Here is a 26125-nt window from a genome sequence, read left to right as displayed (position 1 = left end):
CTGGAAAGCTGAGACTCAATAAGCCCAATATATTCATGTGTGATGATATAATCTCAGATAATCTATTGTAATTTATTTTAATTTTTGACCTGCTATCTCCATCCACTGCCCACAACCCCCAACCCCCAAGGGTGCAAAATCATAAAGGGTTTTAATAAAAAAACGTAACATTAAAAAAGATGTTTGATTAAATCAAAAGTGTGATAGGGAACTCAAAACAGACAACCAGTGAAAGCAGTAATATAACTTTAATTATTCAAGTATTTGTTTTTTAATATAAAAAACATACAATATATAACAACAACCCCTTGCGGGATAGATGCTTTCACAGTAAATGTCACATTAGCTTGTTATACTACAAAACTTTTGAAAAAAAGAAATGAAAATTTGGCCATGAAAGCCACATTTTCTGAGAAACACATTTTTTTTCTCCATGATGTCAGTAGCAATGCTTCAGCAATCACTGATATGCCAGATACATATGATAATACATCCAGTCTGTAATGGTCTTAGCTACAGATAAACTCATACTTGCACGACATTATGCTGTATTTCTCTTGATATGTGGAGGAGGCGATGAGCTGAAATAGCTGCTGACATACAGCATACATAACCAAGAGCAGCAGCTGGAGTAATGAGGAGCTGGTAGCTGAGACACACAATTACCTCAAGTATAAAAATGTCAAAGTGGAGGAAAAACAAAATGCATCTGAAAACCAAAATATACATCTGACTTTTTCACAGAGAAGAGGCAGTGGAAGCATAACAATGTGTAAACAAAAACATCAGGCAAATTCATAAAAAAGAAAAAAGAAAAGAGCATCCAGTGAATCTAGCTACAGGGTTTCATTTTTACCAATGCAAGAGAAAAAGATCAATTGAAAAATAGCAAAAATATCTATCAACTCGGTCTGTTTGGAGACTGATAATATACTGCAGCTTATTTTCAGCTTTGTATCCGACATGATAAAGATGGCAGCATAAGTGTAGATGTAGTTTCACCTCAACAGAACACCTGCTTTGTTGTTGGGTATGATCACTATTTGCACTCTAATTGTCCGGGAACTCTTCTTTCTTTGCAAATAATACTTTTAAAATGTATGATATTTTAGCTGTAATATAGTAATTTAATACTTTATTGATTCCTGCACACAATTCCTCTTTCGGCTTGCTCTCCTGCAGGAAAATCCGGGTGCTGAGTCAGCAGCCATGCAGCTCGTAGAGATCCAGTGTCTTGCTCAAGGACACTTTAGCAGGGCAGAAGGTTATGAGTATGAAACCAAGGCCTTCTCTTACCCATGAGGCCACACTACTTCTTAACGCTTAACGCTGATTGACTTAATGCTTATAAAGAATATTCTGCTTTCATTTGTACCTGGAATACATGAACAAAAATTACTTTCAGGAACAAACACCACATTTTTAATTATGCATGAGAATACGCGCTTTACAAGCCTCATGCATTCATTAACAATCGTGAGGTGTAATCAGCAGAAAGAGACATAGAGGGATGTAAATAAAAAACACTGTCATGAAATAGAGACTTGCAGCAGCTCTCAGTGTTTTTACATTTCTCACTGTGATGAGATTTGAAAAAAGAGGAAAAAGGCAACAACAAAAAAAATAAAATAAAGTTGTTGTTCGGTGGCCCCTTAACATCTCAGGTGCTTCTTGCTGGACATGTCATTCCAAATGCGGTGCATCTCCTCCGGGGAGATCTGGTGCACGGTGATAACCCGCCTGTACCTGCACAGACTGTAGGCCATCTTCCAGTGATTAAAACCACTGTTCTGATACGGGTGTATACCAAGCTTGCGCAAACACAGTCCCACATACACATCCTCCAGGTGCAACAGTCTCGTGTGTAATGAAGTCTGGAAGATGAGCTCAGCAACGTCTGCCGAGAAGATGTAGCCAGTGCCCGAGCAGAAAGGAGGGTACTTACTGTCGGGGTACAAGTCCCTGGACATGTACCACTTACTGCGCATATCCCTAATGGGACCCCCGTTTATAACATAGCCAGTGAAATATCTCCTTCTGGGCTTGGTGGTGGGCTTCAGGAGCTTGTAGATCAGATTGTCCATGTTGACGAAGATGTCGCTGTCCGTCTTCATGACGTACTGCGCTTTGGGGCAGAAGGTGGCCACCCAGCGCATGCCCATCATGGTCTTGAGGGTGAGGTTGTGGTAGGAATCAATAAAGTTCTCCACCACAATGTCATGAAAGATCTGGCTCTCCTGCTCCACCATCTGGTTCAGGACGGGGTCCGTGTTCTTGCCCAGCAGGAAGATGGTGAGGATGCGGATGTCGGTGAAGGTGCTCTCGTCCCCCCAGGTCTCCCGGATGGCCTGCCGCGCGTCAAACTCCTTGTGCGTGGTGCTGATGAGGATGACCAGGAAGGGGGCGACGCTTTCGCACTTCTTCGGTTCGTTGATGACAAATTCAAAGGCGTGTGGGTTGAGGGGGCGGGTGTGGATGTTGGTGAAGGTGATGTTTTTTGGGGTTTTTGCAGTCTTCCGTATAGGCACCGACATGTGGCCGACATAGGTGGACGTTGGGCGAGATATACTTAAGTACCACAGAGCACTCGCCCAGCAGACCACTGTCAACAGGTATAAACATGACACTTTTGAAGGCATTATGCTGCATTTAGGTGTATTTTGATCAGCTGGATCTCATAAGGCTTTCTTTCCATTAGCAATGGTTCACCCGGCGAGGCAGCATGAAGCTGCTCCAGCGTGCACTTTGACATTAATTGTCAGTAATGGATTACTTTAGAGAGATGCTGTTTGCGTTTAAATGCAAAGCACTTCGAAATGGTATGGACGTCCAATTTCTCTTGGTGACAGTACTGCTCCATTTACATCTGAAAGAGAAAGAGAGAGATACATTAATATATCAAACAGACCCTAAAAATATATATACTTTTGAATAAATCATGCAAAAAAACTACTGCAGCTTTTTTCTTCTTCAATACCAATAAACAGACACTCGGTTATGAATAAAAGCCACAACATAGACTTTGCAATCAGCAGCAAGTGACCCCAATGAGGACACGCTGTCATGTTAGATTTACTTCAGAAATAACACAGAAACACTGCAGAGAAACTTCAAGCTCATCATTTGGGTATTGGAGTAAAAAATCTTCACTACTCAATTATGAAAAATTAATTTGTTTCCTTGGAGTTAATCTAGTCAGAGGAAGGAGGCTCAGACGAAATCAATATCTAATACATTTCAAAAGTCACTGTAACACACGTGGGACTGTGGTGGATCAGCCGTCTAGCATCATCACACACATATATATTATTTATGTCTGGGAACACACATTGTCAAGTAGAATTGTTTCTGCGTGTGTTACAACTTTGGTTTTTAAAAAGGGTCAAATTCACTCTGATGTTGATTCATTTCATTTTCATTTTGCTCTCACGTTGAATAAAAACATAGAATACTTGATTATGATCATATATTAATGGAGCAGATTTTGTTAAAGTGCAAAGGAAGCACATTCACAACAGACATCTTGAATATTAGAGTGCCACAAACTGCAAGGTATTTTCCTGGCGATTTTGTTAAGTTCATCTGTAGAAGTATTGAGATACTTTATTGAAGTCTGAAGTAAAATGCCTATACACATACATATTTTTTATTTATTCATTTTCCTTATTAAGACACAACAATTCATTTTCAGCTAATGCGCAATACAAAATACTCACAAAAACCCAATGTTCAATATTAACAATAACGTTCAATAGCAGCCATGTAAGTATAAAATGTGTATATAATGTATGTATATTCACATTCGCATATGTCTTTTTTTTCTTTTTTTTAATATCTTTGTAGCTTCTTCATCTTCATATGCTGTGACGGCTGAATTTCCCCACTGCAGGATCAATAAAGTCTTATCTTATCTCATCTAATAAACTGTCACATTCACATTATGGTTCAAAATATCGTTAGAACAAAAATATCAATACTGTGTTTAAGTGCAGTACCTGAGTATGTAAAACACATTTAGTTTACATCTTTTACAGCTTTATTTTATAGCTTAAAGTATCAATGACATCATTTTTCAATTAACTTATTTATAGAAACTGATTTAAATGCTTAAATGATAAATAATAGTAAAAAAAACAACTATTCTTTTGTCTCTAAATGTAGCAATAGAAATGATCACCATATTTGATGTAAGTCGCTTTGGAGTATCAGCTAGTCAGCAATCATTTAATGAAAATGACTGATACATTTTGTCTGAAAACTTAAAAGATCTTCGTGCACAGATGATCTTAGTGCACAGTTTGACATTTGATTTGAAGAGCAGACAAATGGCCTTTTAAACTTAAAAAAAAACATGATTTCCAAGCTCTCTTGTTCTGCAGCTCAAAGGAGCTGTGTGGTTGGCAGCATCCTGCATGACAGTGTGATACAGTGGCACAAAGGGAACACCGTGCCATGATAAGCTTCTCCCCTGAGGTGATTTTTTCCCCCCTCCTAGTTTATTCATTCCATGCTGCACTGCTGTACACTGCCTGACGTTCACTGAGCTGACAGACATTTGGCATGTCTCTTTTTTTGAGCAGTCGTTCTGCGGTGTGGACACAGAAATGGCATTTGTTTGAGCTTTTTTTTTTTTGGCGCAGGTGGCTCAGCCGTGTATGTTGTGCATGTAGATCATGTATCCCGGCACTAGAAGCTCTCTGTTACTTTTCTTTTCATTCGGGGACGCCAGAACAGAAAATGCACTTCACAGCAGAATGGCTATAATGTAATAAAACACTACATTTCCATCTTCAAAGCTGGAGTAGTAGCACAACCCCGGCTGCTCAGACAAATGTAGCTATAATGATATGATTTGAATTCCATTTAACAATAGACTGCAATTACCTGCAGTCTATAGCTATATTGTATATCAATGTACTTTGTTAGACTGAGAGATGCGACATTAACAACAAATGATACGGTACATGCTTTGAAAACAATGTCCCCGTCTTTGTAGAAGGGGATGTGTCACAGGAAATAGCGCTGGCCTTTTTTATAACTGTGGACTGTAAGAAATACCTTTTTATCTCACACTGTGACTACATCTATGCTGCTCATTTAGTGTCAGTTTGAGAATAGAGTCTGGGTACAAATGTTGTACAAATGTTGTTACTTCTCAGTTTATTTTGTACTGAACTCTTTTCCCCAGAGTCTTTCAGCAAAACTCTTACTTTGAGTATATTTGCTCACAATATCAGACTTCTCCTCTTCTCACTTTTCGTCATATTGAAGTAAAAAAAAGAAAAAGAAAAGTAAGTCATTTTACAAATATATATATTCATTTTTTCAATACAAATATTAACTGTATATTATTTTTTTTTAGGATCTGTATAATAACTTATGGTTTAAGTTAAGTTTTTACAATTTTTTAAAATGATTTTTTTCTTTACAGTGTAGGTCATTTCATATCTCCATAACGATATCCTGTATATATCATGATATATCATGTTTCCTGGCAAATCAATAATAAATAGTCTATATCAAATAACCACATGGTAAAGCCTATCTTTACATAGATCAGAAGGTGAGTGTAAATCATAAATATGGTGTAAACTTAACCATTTTCCACATTGCAATAAGTACGATACAGACAATTACATATAATAGATATTTTAATATAGTTTAAAGTGTATTTATTGTCATATTGCCCGGCCCTATTCTGATCTAAATATGGAAACTGTTCAATTTTTTGACTGCATTTCATTTACAATATATGAGACTTCTGGGTTCCTGGGTCTGGAAAGTGAAGCCAATGTTGCAAAAACAAGTCAGATTGTATAGAGATCTATGAGAAATTAACCCTACTTCTTGCTTCACAAATATCTGTTTACCATCAAGAAATAGCGCTGGCCTTTTATAACTGTGGACTGTGAGAAATATACCTTTTTATCTCGCACTGTGACTACAATATACTGTTCATTTGGTGTCAGTTTGAGAATAGAGTCTGGGACTGTTGTACAAATGTTGTTACTTCTCAGTTTATTTTGTACTGAACTCTTTTCCCCAGAGTCTTTCAGCAAAACTCTTACTTCGAGTATATTTGCTCACAATATCAGACTTCTCCTCCTCTTGTGAAATTACTGTGAGATCTCACAGGAGATCGAGAAGCAAACAATCGCTCCCCTTAACAACAGTTTACTCAGACGCAAGGAATACACCGAGACAGACGCCAATATTTTCTAATACCAGAGGACGGTCAGGCACAGTGGAGGGCAGAATAACAGGGCAGCGGCTGTTTGCTCAGAGGTTAATAACAAAGTGAAAACAGAGAGCGGCACGGACACGAGGCACATGCTGTGTATACATGTACACATGTTCAAATATGCAATTACAAGGGCCAGTTGGTAGCACGCTGCAGTCACTGTGTCCCACATTGTCACTCCGAAATCTCACTTTCCAGACGGAAGCAAAAATATTTATGAGACAGAACGGAGGCGATGTTTATGTGACAGTTCATTTGGATGCCAGCATGTAAAACACAACCTCCAGTTGCTCTCAAACACAAACACTTCTGAGCTGAGGCTTTCATGTGAACACACACACACACACAAACACACTGACAGACACTGCAGGATGAAATAGACTACTCAATTTGTCCCTGCCTCTGATTGAAGCTGAGGATTTTTATTTTACTACTTGAATGAACTACTGAATGTCATTATTAAGGTGAATGTGCTCCGTGCATAAGCAGAGCTGAAGTGAGAGGACTTACATAATGCCCTGTCCTTGCACCGTCTATGAAGAGCAGAACAGACTCCTCGTGTTCTGATAAACTGCGGCTCAAAGAAACAGCTCAAGTGACAGCTCAGTGCTGTCGTGAACTTTTATTCTGAATCAATGGAACCAAATGTTAAATCACTCATCTGTGTCATTATAATGGTCATGATGTCTCAGCATCACTTTAGATTCAGCTTCAGACATTCATGCGTGTTTATTCAGAGATATAAATGGGTCTATCGGGTGTTAGCATATATCAGTCGGTATAATACATGAGCAGGATATAGAAAAGTAAGTGGGAGAAGGAGCCTTGAGGAGGAGAAGCAGAGAGATGTAGATCGTGATTATGGGAGATGTATCATCCTGGCTTTAATTTGGGGAACAATCTGCTCTCAACAAAAGAGATCCGGTGTAATTATGCTTTCTGCTCCGCTGCCTAGTTTGACCTCCGATGGGTGAATTGGCAAAATGAGGATTTTCTGGAGAAAAGCTTCAGAATGATTGGAAATTTTTAATAGCCAGAAGCTTCTTTTTTTTTAACCGTCACTCTAGTTAGTCAGCTGCTGCACTCAATAAAATCTGTTGCATCAGTGTTTTGGAACATTAATATGATTTTTGCACTTTTGAAAGAATGTTTTGATGACATTTAAGTGAGGTCAAGTAAAGTCACCAACAAATCACACTGGAGATGATTGTTAGCACAACTCTCCTCTACTGCAACTTTAAATGCTGATGAACTTAAAGTCTGGGCCATCTGTCCTGTTATTCATCATAATGTGCTCTTTAGACCCCTCTTAGTTCAACAGCTCATTAAGTGTACATTAAAAAATAACCCACTGCAATAAACACATACCACTACATAAGCAGAATTTTTATCCCCTATAAGTTCTTGTGCTACTGTTTATTGGCGAATACCTTGTTTCACATTCACGAACACTAGCGACTGGTCACTGTGGACATAGTGTGTTAGTTCATTCAACAGTTGACAGTGATTTTGTTTTATTATACCTGGGCAAATATCCGGACAATCTCTCGGCCCAAGATAGGTGTCTATAAAGTCAGAAATCCATGCCACAGAAATGGCTGCAGGTAAACCTGCCATCAAAGGATGATTGGATTGCAATAGTTAACGAAAATAAACTGTATGGAGAGATTGACCTTCTCATTATGGCTGCAATCTGACCAATATACAGTCATGGAAAAAAAAGACCATTGTTTCTTAAATTTCTTGTTCATTTTAATGCCTGGTACAACTAAAGGTACATTTGTTTGGACAATTATAATGAAAACAACAAAAATAGCTGATAAGAGTTTAATTCAAGAGCTGATATCAACCATGACATTTTCCATGGATTTCTTGATAAAAACCAAAATCATTATGAAGAAAACCATGGAAAATGGCTAGATATCAGCTCTTAAATTAAACTATTAAGAGCAGTTTTTGTTGAGGTAAGAACGTTTTAGACCCACCTTCAAAATAAAAGCAAACACATGTAGCTTTCAAAATAAAAGCACATGGATGTGTTAGCAGAGTCCACCACAGAATTTGGAAGAAGACTGTCAAAAAATGAAGCCTTAAATAAAACATAGAAAAACCCTTAATCTCCTTTAGAATAATTCATTAAAATATGCAATGATTAAGATGGAATAGTAGCATTAAAATGTGCGAGAGGCACCAAATTTAGGCTTTTAGAGCAAAAATGTTCTCCGAGGGGGCATAACCCCGAACCCCCCTACTTTGTTTGGGTCCCCCCATCATAGGCTCAGAAAATCCTGACAGACAAGAAAATGCCCAGCAGTATGTTCAGGGAAATGAAAGGAAGGATGTTTTTGGGTCCTTCATTGAGTCAGCTTCAAGTCAGTAAATTTGTTTGGCTGCACTGGAAATTTCATGTACAACCTTCTTTTTATTTATGTGAATATGTTGGTTGTTGTTTTCACTACAGTTTATTTAAAAATGTTTAAATAAAACATATTTGGTTTACGGCATGGAGTAGAAAAATAACTCATTGAGTTGAAATCATTTGCTGACAGCTTCGTTCAAAAATCCCATCTGGGCCCCTGGGTTCACCTTTCTGGGTTCACCTTTATGAGAAAACTCTTAGCTGGGAACTAGCACCACATTTAGTTGTAATATAAAATCTCAGCTCTATTTGTAGTTTGTTACCAAGGAGTTTGCGGTGGTCTATGGCAGATATGTGGCTGCTTGTGTTTAGATGACTAGCATGGAGCAGAGCCACCAGACCTTTGCAGAGATATTTTTCTAATCAGTCTTCATTATGGGGGATGTCACACTGAGAATCAGTCATAAACTCTCCCAGTGATTGGGCCTGTGATTGGCAGAGAGGATAGTAAAATATAAAACAGTGTCTATGGGGAGGAGCACGGTCAGAACTGCAGGGCTCTGGACCTTTAGGACACAAAACACGCTCCAGAAACACAACAGGGAGGGGAATGAAATGAGGAAATAATTAGCCTATACTTCCAACAGAGAGCCAATTTATCATGATTTATGATATAGCACGGGGTAAACTCGTATGGGGAGCACAGCACAAAGACAGCCATTCATCAAGACATGGCATTTCTTTCTCCGAGCCTCTGGGTTGACTGTTTGGCGTGCTGGTTCCTAAAAAGGGGGCTATCACGCTCTCCTCTGCACACAACAAAAATGTTTTGATTCATGGCCCCGTGCCCATCTATAGACGGGTCTCCAAAGTGTTTTTCCAATAACAACGTCTCAGAGCTAATAGATTGCCAGATTAAATTAACTGGTTCATACAAAGCGTGAGTATTGAGGAGAGCCTGTGACCGAAATTTAAATTGATTACCTTGCCTTTCATTTGGCACAACACTCTTTGGTTATACTTTTTAATCATACAGCAAACTAATGGCAGAACTTGAGATTTGTTTTAATAATATATGTTTTGCATTTTAATATCTTACTGACAGTATATATATCTACACAATGTTTTTTTTATAAAATACTAACACCTCTTTTTATTTAGACTTCAATAATATGCGAATGACATTAAGAAGTTTCTGAGACTTTTAATCTGAAATATGGATTACAGCCGCAGCGTTGGTGTGTAATTTTTCACACTAACAAATAACTGGATGATATATGAAATACTGACGACAGGACCGCCTGATGGAGCAGAGATGTGTGAGAAATGATGTGAAAATTGTAGCACAGCAAGTGGTGAAGTCTTAAATCTGCTGAAGCCACATTTGCAAGCTTGTGGAGGAGATTTCATCGACCTTGGAGAAGAAAGGAGAGTGACCGTGTGCACTACTTCAAAGATTTTTCCTCACAACATTTGCTTGAATCTCTCTATATTTTATGAGCCATTTACTGGAACTCTTATTATGAAACACAAATCAAACAAGTTGAAAGGACAATTTCTTAACTGCACCAGATCCTTTAAACAATAATGAGCTTGTAAAGCTTCTCTAAAAACACTATATTTCAGACAGACTGTTGTGCACTGTGAGATGTGTTGTTGTGGAAACAAACCACCAGAAATGGCTTCAGTATATCAGCTGAGAACACTTCTCCTGAATAATGTGGAATTGCTTTCAACGAGAGCCCTGAAAGATAACTCATGTATTAGTGGAGTGTGGTGACATTTACTTTTTCTGTGCTGTGCCGATTAGTCTTTGCTACTGTAAGTCTATTTCACCTTGTTGCTATGGTAACTCAAAGTGTCGAATATGAAATAAATAACATGAAACTGTGAAGGGCGACACAGGGGTGCAGCGGTTAGCACTGTCACCTCACAGCAGGATGGTTCTCTCTCCCTCCTACAGTCCAAAGACATGCAGCTTCAATAGTGAATAGTGAAAAGTTTAATTGGTGACTCTAAATTACCTGATAATAGGGCTGGGCGATATGGACCAAAAGTCATATGTGAAGAGCAAATGTTGAGTCAAAGTCAAAGCCAAATATGATATGTCACAAGATAGATAGATAGATAGATAGATAGATAGATAGATAGATAGATAGATAGATAGATAGATAGATAGATAGATAGATAGATAGATAGATAGATAGAAAGAAAACACAGAGTAGAACAAGGACACTTAAGAAGTTAAAAAGAAGATAAGTTGGTAGGTAAGGTACAGTGGCAAGATGATGGCAATTATACTGATGATATGATGGTAATAATGTTATAATGACTAGACAGTATATAATAATAGTACAGTATATACTATGTAATAATGATAGTAATAATTTGATAAAATAAAAACAAAATAAAATAATATAATAATAATAATAATGATAATGATAATGATAATGATAATAATAATAATAATAATATTAGTAATAGTAATTAGTAATAATCAACAAGTAGTTTTATTGAAACCGTTTTTTTTAAGTGAACATAAATACTGTGTAACAACAGGAGTACCTTTTAAAAAAAAATCAAAGCTCCATAAAGTGCACATTTAAATAAAAAATAGAAAAATATATTGAACTATATCAATATATATGATATGGTCAAAATCCATATCACATTTAAAAATATATCGATATATTGCCCAGCCCTACCTAAGCAGTTGTTATTTATTTATATTTATTTGTATTTCACAGTGCCATCTGTTAAATGTCCATGTATCCATGCTAACACATAACTGCTCCTACCTGGTTTGTCGTTACAAACATCTTTGTGATGATTTTAATTTTTATTGGGAAATGGCATGGTGGAATAAAAACAGCAATAAATAAATGATAAAAGCTGAAATTAAATACATTAAAAAAACAACAAAAAAAAAAACAGCCTGCAATAAACTCTGGAGGATGAAAGATATGATTCCATGGTAATGTTACATAATATGTCTGTGTTTACACATATTATTTCTGTATTAATCATTTTTTAAAGAGCTCCCCCCACCAGATATGTTTATCTGACATATTAAAATGTTGCTTTGAATGATGATTTATTTCCTAACACTAAAGAAAAAAAAACGATTTCTTAGAAGCACGTCTATTTCTCCCTCATTTAACAGCTGGAATGAAATAAAATAGGCTGTAATTGTAAAAAGGCAGAAGATTAAATAACATTTCATAATAACGAGCTATACTTGTTAAATGGATAAATACTTTGTCTATGACATATTCCTTTCATGTCTTATTCATTTATTAAAGATGCCTTCCAGACAAGTTATGTTATGCTATGAATAATAATTTGTGTCTAATATGGCTTTTACACAGAAAAAGACTCCTTAAAAGCATGTCTACTTCATACTCACTGAAAAATATATATTTTTTAAATCTAATATTATGCAAGAAGAGCAGTCTTCTAGTGTCAAACTCTCAACATGGATTCTTCTGCACAGTTGAGGTCAAACATCCAAGTGAAGTCACAATCAAAACATTTTCAAGAGAAACAGGACTATTGGACATGTTCAACCTTGTAATTGAATAGCATTAAAATCTCAAAAACAGCATGCTGTGTTAGTTTAAAATGCAAATAGCATATTAGGCATTCATGCAACAGTAACAGTCTAATCACAGTCTCCATCTCTCTGCAGAGGAAGATGAGATTTGATTTGAAACCAGACGAACAAAAGAATCAGATTCTCTATTTCCCACAGACTCCTGTCCTCTTTATTGCTCCCTGACTGAAACATTGGGGGAATATTGTCATTTACATATTTTATGCTTTGGGCTTGATCTAAATTAAGCTCTGCTATTATAGCAAGCTAAACACAGGAGGAAAATCTATACTCGAAATTAAATGAGTGAAGCCGCATTAAGCTGAAAGAAAACTTTTGATAGATTGAAAAACATAAAACTAGTATAGTCACAGTCCTCCAATGGGAGAGATGAAATCCCTTGAGTCTGTCGGAAAGTTAATATCAGTTGAATATATCTCTAAAACACAGATTTGCTTTCTATTGTATATATAATTCCAATAAAAAAGCATTATTGGCTTTATAGTGGGCCAATGCAGCAGCATAGTTTGATATTGTTATATTTCATATAATATATAAATTAAGGAAGTGAAGTGTAACACAGCATTTACACATGGGATGGTTGTTGAGTGGTTGTTTCATTATCACATAAACACATTATGCTTTAAGTTAAAAGTGAAGGGCAGTTAATACAGCAATGCAAGGTCAGTTTATTTAATGACCTTATTGATTTTCTCACTGGCTGAAGGTGCAGTGGGCTAAAATGAAAAAATATAGAAAGAGGTATTTACATTTTTTGACATTAAAAGATTTGTGGTGTCTTTTATTAGCCTTTACACAACCACAAACAAAGCAAAAAAGACAATTTGTTTGCATGTTCAGCTAACTGGCTCATGAAAGTCAAGGAACAAATCATAGAACAACATAACAGTTTGACCTTAAGTTACATTTCTGTTAAGTTACTTGAACCAGTAACCAGTGACCCTGTTTGTTTAGTTTAACTGAGACTAGCAAATCGCGCAATAATTTTGATCATTCTGATAACAAGTGGGATGTTAGCATTCCTCCTTATCCCCCTCAAACCGCCCACTAATTGCTATCTCTAACAATAACAATGCAGTATTTACATATACATAAATTTCAACAGATGGACTGGAAATATTAAAAATTCAGGTGGAGACTGCATTTGAAACAACTCGTGTCTCTAGTGTGAACTCTACTGAACTCTTTGTGCCTCTTTCTGAAACCTGTTTTTAAATGTTAAACGGCTTGTAATGGATACTTTTAGCACAGAAACGTCCATAGAGAATTATTTTTGTAATTTTCTATTGTCATTGAATTGAACGCCTCCGAATCTGGATTGAAACTGATGTTTTTAGTACTTAGCTAATGCTAGCTTAATTAGCTAACGCTAGCTTAATTAGCTAGCCAGCTGGTAAAAACTGCTCCACTCTGCTTCTACAAAAACTGTTTTCAAATAAATAAATAAATAAACCTTCTTGAGACGTCTTTTATTTAGCTCTATCTGAAATCAAGAACCTATTGTTTAACAAATTGCTTTGAATTTTGTAGTGTAGTGGTTAGCACCTATGGCTCACAGCAAGAGGGTCGCTGGGTTGACTCCAACCTGCAGCTCTTCTGTGTGGAGTTTGCATATTAATTGTCCATAGATGTGAATGCAAGCATGGGTTGTCATTCTCTACAGTCATGGAAAAAATGATTAGACCATTGTTTTCTTCAATTTCTTGTTCATTTAAATGCCTGGTACAACTAAAGGTACATGTTTAGACAAATATAATAATAACAACAAAAATAGCTCATACGACTTTAATTTAAGAGCTGATATTTCCCATGGTTTTCTAATATTTTTTTCCATGCCTGTATGCGTCTGCCCCGGGATAGTTTGGGACAAGCGTTCAAGGAAAATGAATGAATGTTGCCGTTATCATTGTAAACTGCATACGTGCCTGAACTGACAGTCAATTGGTGATTCTGTCTTAATCACTTCAAGGTTATTGTTAATTTCCAGCAGCAAATATGGTTTCACAATTAATTTTGCCAAGATAAGATTTCAATTAATTAATTCTGCCAACTCACAAGAGTCACACAACGTATCTGCAACACATTTTCTTATTTTCCACTCTTCTAATACAACACCTGCTATTGAAACTTTGATTGATGGTTTGTCGGATTATGTTCAGGAAATCTCAGCCTTCAGGGTTAGGGAACTGGTTAAATTATATATTGAAAATGTCAAAAGTGATTTGAAGCTTGAGGCAGGATTGTGTCTCAGCAGTGTTTAATTAATAAACATGTCTTGTCTGACCTAAACCTTTATATTTTTTTTATTTTTTTATTTTTACAATGTGCATGACTTGAGACTTGTCATTGTTATAATAAAAAATAAATAGAACAAATAAAAGATTTACTTTTTTTGTCATAATGGAGGCAAACAATGCTGTCCGTTTGTTGTGCCAGCCTATATTTTGAATAAGAGTTGATTCCCAATTACAACACATTGAATTGTTCATTAGTGTGATATTGTCCTCAGGCAGCATCCACTCCTGTGGGACTTTACTGTTTTGATTAACAAGCCAGAAAATGGAGAAGTCAGAGGGATCCTATCTTCAAGTACTAAGCTGTTTAAACTGTTGTTGCTGTTTTTAAGGGCAGAGCAAAGTGTGTAAATAAATCATCAACGTGTCTGAGACAATAAGAGTCGTTTCTGGGTTTGACTGGAAGATGACAGGCAGGTGGTCGCTGCCAGGGGAGTAATAACTGCAACAGGGAAACTAGACGATAAAGAGCAGAGTCAAAGATCCCGTACCAGTGGTCACCACGGAGACAGCTCGCACCATTCACCATCAGGTGTTGCCCAAAAATATTAGGAAGGGGCAGGGTGAGTCGGAGGTTTTGAAAGCAGAGCTGCAGACAAACAGGAAGCTGGCGTCCTGCTGGGATGATGCCAGCAATCTTTCTCCCTGAACAGATGCTGCCCAGTGCCCACTAGTCTTTGTTCCCTTCTCCAAAGGCACGCTGTGAAGCACGCGCCGCACTCAGAATAAAAATGCTCACCTTGATGCCAGTAAAGGACATGACGTGGGGAAAAAAAACAGGAAAAATACAACTTCTTGCCAGTTTTAAATCATCAACTGCTTCCTCAGTTTTTAACGAGAAACTAAGTGTAAACAACAATGACTTGCAGAGAGCTGCCTCTAAATACAGGAACCAGTGTGAAGCCTGTAAAGTTTTTAACATTATGTGTCATTTTTAGACACAGCTGGCTTGGTGGATATTTTATACCACAGCACTAGAAAGTGTTGCTGACAAAATGTCAAGAATGTGAGAAGTAAAATGCAACCTTTATCTTTATTACCAGCGTTACGTAGCAACCATCTGCCGAGTTACAGAATGAGCTTACTGAAACTATTTTCTCTATTTATTACAGTCTGAATAGAACGACTATGGATTATGCAATATAGTACTATCTGCAGATTCGATAGAAATACTACAGTAATTGTAGTTTATTTACATGCTTCGGTTGAACATCAATGGGTTCCCACTGCTCTGCATGTTTGTAGGTAATATATCTGTTCACAGGCTAATTGTGATGGTCAACTAGTGAGCAATAAATTATTTAAGTATAATATAGTAAATAATCTGATTGTTGACCAGAGTGTACTAATAATTACTGACTTTTTTTACTGGTATAAAAACACAAGACGACAAAGAGTGCATTGTGTGAGAATGCAGTTAAGGACCTGAACAACTCAATAATTTATAGTCTTCTGGTAGTTCTTTAATTTATAACAACATTGCAAAGAAAATTAAATATTAATTGCTGTCATTTAGGTCTGTATTGTAGGGATATCTAGAATTTATGTAAGATTACTGGTTAAAAATGACAAGATATTGGAATTATGATGTGCAGTATTTAGTGGACTATATCAAATACAGCTGGATAAATTTCCTAATCTTTCTCACAAAAATGGCTTTTATTAAATAAGAAAGTCAATGAGCCAATACGAAAGTGAAGCATTTGCTTGATAAAAGAATCCTCTGTGGGAAACACTGTACACTAAAACACTGTAAAATTCTGTCATCCGGTTGCTCGCTATGCTTTATCTTGTTTTATCCTCTTGATCGAGTCCTGTCTTGTCTGTTTCTGTATCTTGTCTCAGGTAATGTGATGTGAAGGACCCTCATTACTGAGGCCAAGACACCAAATTAAACAGGACGTAGCAAACTGCAAACCTCTGCCCCCTCTTAGACCCAGTGATTGTCTTTCCAGCAGAAAAAAGGAAAGGATGGTGAGTGCCATCTTTTAACCTGTACTTTCAAGGCTTTGCATACGTACAAAAGTAATTGAAATGTGCAGAGAAATCCGTGCTGTTTTTGTCCAGTAGCGACTACAGTTTCTCTTATATTGCAAGTGATTATTTCAAAAATTAGGTGCAGATAGAGGATATTCTACAAACGGCAGGCCAAATGATTCATTAGTTTCTTTTCTTGGAACTACATTTAACTTCAGCAATCAGGAAACACCCATAAATATATAAGCTCTGGCAGCAGTTCTGACTCGAAATGTGAATTATGACCGTTTCACATGAAGGATTGGTTTGTTCCAGAGCAGCAAAACATCTGAATCCTCAACAAACAAGTACAGATATGTGCAAGATAATTTTGGACTAAAAGCAGTAAAATATCTATTTTGCAAACACTGTCTGCCTTGTTACCAAGAGACAGTGTTTCCATAGTGAATGTATACTACTGGTATTACATTAACAGAAGGAAGGCGATTCTAATGCCAGTGGAGACAACAAGTACAAGTAAATCCCATCCTTCTCACTGTCTAATGCATGAATACAGCATAAATTCTATATTCTGTATCCATCAATGAACTGATCCTACAGTAAGTGGTTCCTGTTGCACAGTGTAACATGTCTCTTAATGCTCTAAAATGGACACTGTAGTTTACTCTACTGTGGTTTGACAGAATCATACTACTACGTACACTTAGAGCACAACATGTGTATTACTCTGCAGCTGAAAATAGTCCCAAACAAATATATTATTTAAACCCATTAATTCTAAAGATACTGGTCTTATAATCCTATACAAATAAACACACAACATTTTTAATAGTGAGATTTATGCGGTGGTGGAATGTAACTAAGTACATTGGTAACACTTTACAATAAGCAACTAAGTAATGTTTATAGATGGTTTATATACCAATTATAAGCGCTGTACATATTTAATCTTTAAATGTTTGCAACCAATTTCTTAAAGGTAAATGAATCATTTCAACATCATTAACATACTTAATATGGTGTTAAAATGTTATAATGAGTGCAACTAAAACTATCAATAAACTATTAATTATAATGTAATTGTTTGTTAATGGTAAAGTAACTATAAACTTACATTAATATACCATCTATTTGTCATGTATAAATGATTTAGTTAGTTAAATATTAATAAATTATGAATTTACCATTCTAAATGGCCTATATACGGTTTATAAATGATGATTAAAAATGAATAAACTATCTGTTTAACATTTATAAATGATGGTCATTGTAAAGTGTTACCAGTGCATTTACTCAAGTACTGTACTTAAGTAAACTGCAACCTTATACTTCTACTTCACTACATTTTGAGGCAAATATTGTACATTTTACTCCTAAGTGGGTCCATTCTGCATAACAAGTACTTGTACTTTTGATACTTTAAGTACATTTTGGTGCTGATTCTTTTGTATTTTTCCTTGGGTAACATTTGAATGCAGGACTTTTACTTGTAGTGGAGTAATTTCACAGTGTGGTATTAGTACTTTTACTTAAGTAAAGGACCTGAATACTTCTTCCAAAACTGGATTTATGTCTTCGGCAGGAATTAATTAACCCGACGCGCCAAATGGTTTGCTACCATCTGACAAGTTATCATTAGAAACTACTTGGAAAACCCACTTTCAAATAAATACTTGGCAGATTATTGAATAAACCATCTGTCCAACATCATCAATCACCAGCTAACTTCAACCAATAAGACCAATGAAGCAGCTGATCTGGTTGGTGAAACAAACTGAAGCCAGAGTGAAAACATTGAGAAAAACCTTGCTGTTCTTTAAAGGAAGAAACACTCCCACTGCTGCTTTTGCAACATCTATACTCCACTCTTCAGGAGCTGCTTGTTGTTATGAAACTGTTGCTTATCTGTGGCGTCACACACACACCTAAACCACGCCTGGGCTTTCTGTAGCTCCTCACAGGACGCTGATTGTATCTCTTGGAGCCTGACGAGATGGATTTTCGTGTCATCTGACGATCCTGCCATTGAGTGATGTTGTGATATCGCTAGAATCCAGCAGACAGGTTATAAATGTCTGAAGTTATAGAGAGATGGATATTATTGATTTGGGTTTTGGTCCCTTGATGAAATTTGTTGACAATGAGAAAACTATACAATAAGGGCAACCTTAACCTTTAAATCTACAACATTCAGCAGAGCAGAGAGCATATCTTAAATGAAGATTTTTTTGCAAGGCTATGTAACACAAGGTTCATACACTTTTTGAGTGGACTTTTAAGGTTCATTTTCAAGCTTTTCCGTTGTTTTTTCGGTTGTAAGTTGCATGTTTTAGATGAGTACTTACATGCTAAAAGGGGTAATTTCACTCAACCATACCGATAGCGATGGTTTTACACTTTTAACAACCAAAAGTACAGTTTGCTAATATCAATATTCAATGTATTATTTCTTTCATTGAACATGTGATTATCTATAGTCAGATTACAAGAGAAATACAGTAAGAATTTCAAGCATATTCAAGCACTTTATCCAAAATCCAAGCACTTTTCAAACCTTGAAAATACAACATTAAAATTTAAGCATTTTCAAGGATTTCAAGCACCCGTACGAACCCTGATAACTGACTCTCTCTGATTAAAACTCTAAATAGTGAAAATAATGACACAAGACGAGGATTTTCAGAGCTTCCAGCGATTGTTATGCAGAAGATTATCATGCACAGAATGCCAACTGCACATATAAGTATCAGTTTTTAAAATGTCAAGTGAGCACAACTGTGAGCGATGTGTTCAATGTTACAGAGAGTGCCCTGGATTTTTGGCATTAGCACACAGCCAGGGGATAAATTGGATCGGGGCTGTCCTGGTGCTGGCACACAGGCTTCCAGACATCATCAGGCTCAGCTAAGCCCTGACTATCCTCCATCAATTCACTCATATTTCCTTTTTCCACTGTGGAAACTGAAATAAGTGTTGTTTACATGCTGGCCAAATGAACTAAAATTAGATTTCAGGCACGTTGTTTTTCAGCTTTAAAAGACTGACAGTCACTACTAACCACCCACTGTGTCGTGTGTCAGCACTGACATGATTACTGTGTGTGCACGAGCTGCACCAATCAGTCACACACTGTCATGCAGCTGAGGTAAACTAGCACTTACTGGGAGAGTCTCTGAAGTACATCTGATATTCTGATTTAACAACGCGTTACTCAGACTGTGGATTGGCAGTTAATTGTGTTATTACTCAAACAAGCAAAGTTTAAATTGAATTGTTTGTGCAGTAGAGTTGTTATCCTCCACCTCGTTGCTAGTCAGCACGATGTCTCGCCTCCATTGCTGGTCCTGTTATTGGTTCAGTACTAGACAGTTTTACAGGGATCTGCTGCCTTGGACTGACTGGATATATGATATTAAAATATAATATTGCCAAAGCAATACCGGCAAGACTGCCAGCAGCAGCCTTTAAACTACTACTATACTTTGGAGATCACTTCAAAGTTTTTGCAATTTTTTTCTGCACAAACTTTTAGTGCCACATATATCATTGTGAATTATTTTAACAAACAAACAGTTTATTTATCTTAATAATGTCTGTATTTGACCTTAAAAAGTATTAAACCTTCCGACATGAAAACTATTTTACAGAATTTATAATGATGAAAACAATTCTTGGGGGAGAATTACAAATGTTTTTTGTTATTTATTTTTTATTTAAATGGTCAGAAATAGACTTAACATACAGTGCTGGTGCTTATTTTAGTTTATTTCATTTCTATTTTTTCTTTCTGTGAAATTCTAGAATTTGGTAGGTATAACATATATTAACGTTAAATATTCTTAAATAAAGTTTTTTTGTTTAAGCAGCCTTTTTACGAGATTATCTACTTATATTCTACGTTCCTGATATAATTATGAAAATACTGAAGCAGATCATCACTCGGCTAGTAGAAATGCTTTCACATGAGGGTTATGTGACTATAATGGAGGAAAGTCTTTCAATTTTAACAAAAAGAACAAAGAACAAAGGAAGAGGCAGCTCAGTTCTCACTGTATACAAACTGAAATAAAATCATTACCTCCTTCCCTGTTGATAAAAGGGCCTGGTAGGAATATATTTTTTTTGTGTTAGAAAGAGACAGGCCTGATCATGTGTCATCAGTTGTGAGTTGTGAGCAGAGTTGGGGAGGAATGCAGAGACTTAATGAGAAGATGTTTGCAATGAAGCCTCTCCAGCCAACCGTGTCACATCACAGAGCAGCCAGGTAGTCATTAGAGGGACAGATGGTGCTGCGGCTGATTGGTCTCTCTGCTGACCTATTTGAAGGTGTTTTTCCTCATCATGCTTCTCCTCAGAACTAGTGAGCAGTGTAGGAAACAGCAAGGCTCAAATAAAGACAGGAATGCATAGTACACTTCAGTAATCTGCAGGGTGCCTATTGTAGCTTTGATGTTTTGGAGACTCTGGGACTCAATGAACTTGTTAATTACTAATGAAAAAAGTGCATTACATGTGTTTCTTTTGTTTGTTTTTTACATGAAGCCATTTAAAGGAACAGTGTGGAGGATTTAGGGGGATGTGTTGGCAGATATAAGGGTAACACTTTACAATAACCATCATTTATAAATGGTAAACAGATAGTTTATTAATGTTTAATCATCATTTATAAACCGTATATAGGCCATTTAGAATGGTAAATACATCATTTATTAATGTTTAACTAACTAAATCATTTATAAATGACAAATAGATGGTTTATTAATGTAAGTTTAAAGTTACTTTACCATTAACAAACAATTAAGTTATAATTCATAGTTTATTAATGGTTTCAGTTGCACTCATTATAACATTTTTAACACCATATTAAGTATGTTAATGATTCTAAAAATGATTCATATACCTTTAAGACATTGTTTTAAAACATTTAAAGATTAAATATGTATAAAGCACTTTTTAAATGGTTAATAATTGGTCTATAAACCATCTATAAACATCACTTAGTTGGTTATTGTAAAGTGTTACCAATATAAGTTTTCATTCGTGAATAATCACCTGAAACTAAGAATTTTTGTGTTTTAATTAGCTTAGAATGAGTCTATGTTGCCATGTTGCATTACTATGTCTCTACAGTTGCTCAGAATGGACTAACGAAACTCTAGAAAGGGCCTTTTACATTTTTACATTAGCTGAAGGCCACGGTATATTCTGCTACATGATTGGAAAAAGACGGGTAGAAAAAGGGTTATTCGTTTAGTTGCAATCTACAACCTCACCACTAGATGCCACTAAATCCAACACACTGGTCTTGTAACTGGAGGTTATGCAAATAGCAGATGAAGCACAACACAACATCAGTATGGAGATTGCATACTCACGAGACCATTCTGAAGGACCCCTCTCAAAAGCCCGCCTTTCCCCTTGGGTTGCTCAGTCTCTCCTTGTCTATCTAAACTGTGCTTGACTGAGCTGTAAGGCAGTGAGGTGTCTTACTTGTGTTGTACCTCATTACCTTCCCTATAGGAGCACTGGATATATGCATAACCCCCAGTTTGCATTGGGTCAGCACACTCTGTACAACCCATCAGTTAGGCGATACAGCACCAGCCCTGAGATACCCCTCCAGATAGACTGTGAAGATTCAGCCCTGCCACAGCAGTAATAGTGATGTCAGCTACTTTCCTGCTGAGAGCACAGACTGAAGGACACCCGGGGCTGCCGCATCTTGGCAATAAAACTTCCTAAACGTATTTGGAGAAGGCCAACTTGTGGCAGAACAGACACCCACAAAAAAGAGCCCGAGGTGCAGCCATGCTCTTGGTGGAGTGAAACTGCACCTCACTGTGAATTCGCATACATTTACAGAAGTACGTATGCAAAATAATCTCCTCAACCCTAGTGCCCTCGCTTTAACAAGGTTATCAAAATAGACAAACTGCTGGTCCTTTGAGCATATCGCACATCAAACTCTGGCCCACATCCGGCTCTCGATGAGCACATAGGCCTGTTGGAATGACCCACACCCTTTGGGAGTACATGTGTTAGTCTTGCACCCAGTGCTAGAATTTTCTAATCGGAAATGAGACGTGGATTAAATCATAGAAGTCATGAATCCTAGTAAGCGCTGACACTCGAGACGGACGGACAACAACGGAGACGGACAACAATGTAAAACAATGTACGTGCAGATAACCATATCCAGTTTCCAAAAGGTATCCAACTTCAGACCCAGAAAAAACCCTCTGACTTTGAGTGACACAGATATTCTCTCTTCTTGACCTGATGAGCCAACTTGGATTGAATAAACAAATCGTCTAGTCGAGGGATCACATGCCCTGTACTGACTGTGCCAACGCTGCTTCCAAGCATTTGGTGAAAGGGAATAAGTGAGAGAAAAACCGAAGGGCAAAAATAGACTGCATTCTCTGAAGTACATTCACTGTCCTGAACTTGAACTTTCTTTTCAGAGCTTTTCCCTCTAAATAATATGGCAAAGGATGGATACGTTGTTTACACCACAACCCTATATCAATCCTCAAAAAAAGACAGCTCATAGTCAGACAGAACACGTAGCAGAACACCTTCGGTACAGACAGTGCAGTCAGTTTGGTCTTTCTCCATACCCATGTACTCAGAAGTAGGCAGGATATCAATCATCTGTTCTCCCAACAGCTGTCTTGCTCTCCCCTTGTTGTTTCTGCCTTTGAGGTCCAAGGGCACAGAGGACTTGACGGCCATGGCTTTGGAAAAGAGGGTCTCCACAAAGTGCTGAGCTTCCTAACACCTTTGACAGTATTGATACACGTCTCTAGGGACTTGTTCAGAGTTATAGTTGTTGTGCACAGGTCTCTGGGCTGGGCTGTGCAGTTTTCTCATGCAACATGCAGACACACAAACTGGAGGAACAATCTGTAAGGGTTGCTTCCCAGCTTTGCTAGGCCCACTGGGAGAGCTTTTCTTTTTCTCTCTGGGGCTATTCCACGAGTTAGCATGCTAAACAAGGGGGTTTAGAGCAGTGAGATGTCTAGCTTGTGTTGTACCTCTTGTACGGATTTATAAAAGAAGCAATCAAGTATCCATTAGCTAAGTTAAATGGAGCTAGTTAGCAAGCTAATCGAGCACAATGCAGGAATGAGCCTTTATATCGATGTCCTGGGTAGAGAGCTAGCTCACCTACTGTTGCACAGTTAAAAAATCTAGCATGGATCCAGCAAGAGTAAGGTTAAGCTAGGTGGAGTGCAAATAGGTTGAGAGGGGGTGAATGACCAGGACTTTGTTTCCTCCCTGCAACAGTATCATTAGCTTTGACAAGCTGTTTTTAAGAGAGGTTCTACTGGTTTGTCTTGCGAGGAGGCACTCCACATTTTAATGTGTTGTACAGAGTGTACACACCTAAAGGGAGCCGGTTGTCACTGTGCCATTTTAAAATGTTCAGGACGGAGATGGATTGCATGCAAAATTGAAATGGCAAGTCTGGATTGTATGGGAAGGTAAAGATGATTATATGTAGGTCTGTGCTACAAAAAGGGATGTGCTAAATCAAACATTAAAAGCAGAGCAAACGGGAAGGCTATAGCTGAGCGGCCACAAATCCCTATTATCTCCTTAGTAACCTGATTTCAACATGAAGAGAAAATGTCAAACAACCTTAAGCCAGTAATCGCTCTTGATGATGCCTCTGATGTTCCGAATTTACATTTGGAGCCATACATTTTTCCTTGCACTAGGTATAACACAGGAACCAGGAGAGGAACAGACGGGAGTTTCATGTTGCAGAACGCCTTGTGAGTTTCATTTTACATTTCAGAATAGGATGCAGCAGCCAAGGAAGGAATAATGAAGGCTAGATGGAGGAGAGATGAATTATAGGTCACTTCTATGGTGCTGTCACTGCAAGGCTGGCATCAAAAGAAGATGCAAAGCCTGACAGGGGGGTCTCTCTCTTAAAACCATGATCTTCACAGATGGTGAATAAACTGAATGTAAGAATCTATAATTTTAATTCCCTGCTACCAAAACCACAAAATAAACAACATCTTGTGAGGGGAGAAAACAACGTCTTGCAGTACTTGACAAGCAGTGAAATTAGTCATGGGTGGTGTTTTTAAACAGGCTCTCTGCAAAGTATTACATCAACGGATTTATTGAAAAAATATTTTCAATTTTGGTGAATTTATGTGAAACCTGACAAGACTAATGACCTGACAGATGATTTTCAAGTTATCCAGCAAGCTCTGAGTCTGCCAAGGTAAAATGCAGCAGAAGTTTTATTTCAACGTCTTTAATCAATGTGTCAAAGAATTTCTGGCTTATGTTACTCGAGGCAGTTCAGTGTTCATAATAGGAATGAACAAATTCAAACCAGTTCCCTGTAGAGGGTGAAACAGGGTCTGACTGATGGATCTATTAGAAGTAGAATAAATGAAACAAGTCCTTTATATAATAATAATAATAATAATAATAATAATAATAATAATGATAATAATAATAATAACAAACAAAACACACTTTTCGAAACAATACAACACAAAATTGAAATAAAAATGCTCACAAAAATGCTCCTTACATGCTGCTTCATGCTGAAATATTTTTCCTGCCTTCCTCCCAAGGTTGTTGTTGTTTTGGAGGGGCCTCCAATCACCCGCTCACTGCAGACCAAAACTCAAGTAGTTATATCATTGCTTTAGGAGTGTTTTTCTGAGAGCTCGGTGGATAGTTGTGGGGGGTGAGGAGGTCAGAGCCTAGAAACCAAATATCCCTCTACACACTACTATTCACATAATAAATATCTTCCACGCGAGTTCACTGGCTAAGGTTTTCTAACTTTTCAATGTCAAAAATGGTGTTCTTTTATCCTTTTCAGAGTAGTTTGCAATAGAGATATCGAGCTGACCTAGACACAGTGACAGAAAAGTATTACAGGATTTATCTTTTAATGATTATATTTTCTAAATAAGTGAGAGTAAAATAGTAAGACTATGATAAATCATGTCCAAACCATAGTCAATATGATATTTTACAGCAAATGTCTACCCAGGGCTGGCTCTAGACATAGGCGACATAGGCGGTCACCTAGAGCGCCATCTGCTGGAGGGGCGCTGCCAGTCACCCTCGAGGGAGAAAAAAACAAAAACAATAATAATTTTCAATGCCCATTGTCGCCCTTCCTTCTTAATATTAATAAATAGTAACAAAATAAAGAAACAGATAAACAATGACATTTTGTCACTTGTGGTGCTGAGTCACGTGACATGTGGTAATTGCCTTGCCCCCCTTAGACGGTCAGATCGCTGTCACAGAGGTCAGGTCACATCAAGTGACGGACATGTTTTGATATATCTTGCAACACCGCCGTCAAAGCTCTCCGGTGCGCAGTATTGAAAAAGAAGAAAAGAGGAGGAGGCGGAGAAGTCCCAATATAAAGGTTATGTTATGTAATCTTTTTTAAAATCATTTGTATTAGCTTGCTAGCTAGGTTGAAATAAAGCAACGCTAGCTTAACAAAGTTATGCAAATTTTGTTGCGCAGTTTGCACTTTCATTGTCTCTCTTGTCTCTAACTTTGTTAGCAGCTAGCTAGTTAGCAGCTGTGCTTCTTTGTGACTTGACTTGTAAGTTAATAATTATATAGACAGACAGTTGTAT

At 37.2% G+C, this 26125-nt stretch overlaps 1 protein-coding gene across 1 annotated transcript in view; it reads right to left on the bottom strand.

The window, feature by feature from the left end:
* Window positions 1-229: 229 nt before the first annotated feature.
* The window catches only part of b3galt1b (UDP-Gal:betaGlcNAc beta 1,3-galactosyltransferase, polypeptide 1b), a 64536-nt gene continuing 38640 nt past the window's right edge, over window positions 230-26125 (bottom strand). Inside the window, exon 2 of the mRNA XM_059342165.1 lies at window positions 230-2866. Within this exon, the coding sequence (XP_059198148.1) occupies window positions 1653-2639 (987 nt within the window). The 5' untranslated portion in view covers window positions 2640-2866 and the 3' untranslated portion in view covers window positions 230-1652. The remainder of the gene's footprint in view (window positions 2867-26125) is intronic.

The sequence above is a fragment of the Centropristis striata genome, chromosome 10 (assembly GCF_030273125.1).
Source record: "Centropristis striata isolate RG_2023a ecotype Rhode Island chromosome 10, C.striata_1.0, whole genome shotgun sequence".
Taxonomy (NCBI): domain Eukaryota; kingdom Metazoa; phylum Chordata; class Actinopteri; order Perciformes; family Serranidae; genus Centropristis; species Centropristis striata.
This window is presented reverse-complemented; position numbering and strand designations above follow the sequence as displayed.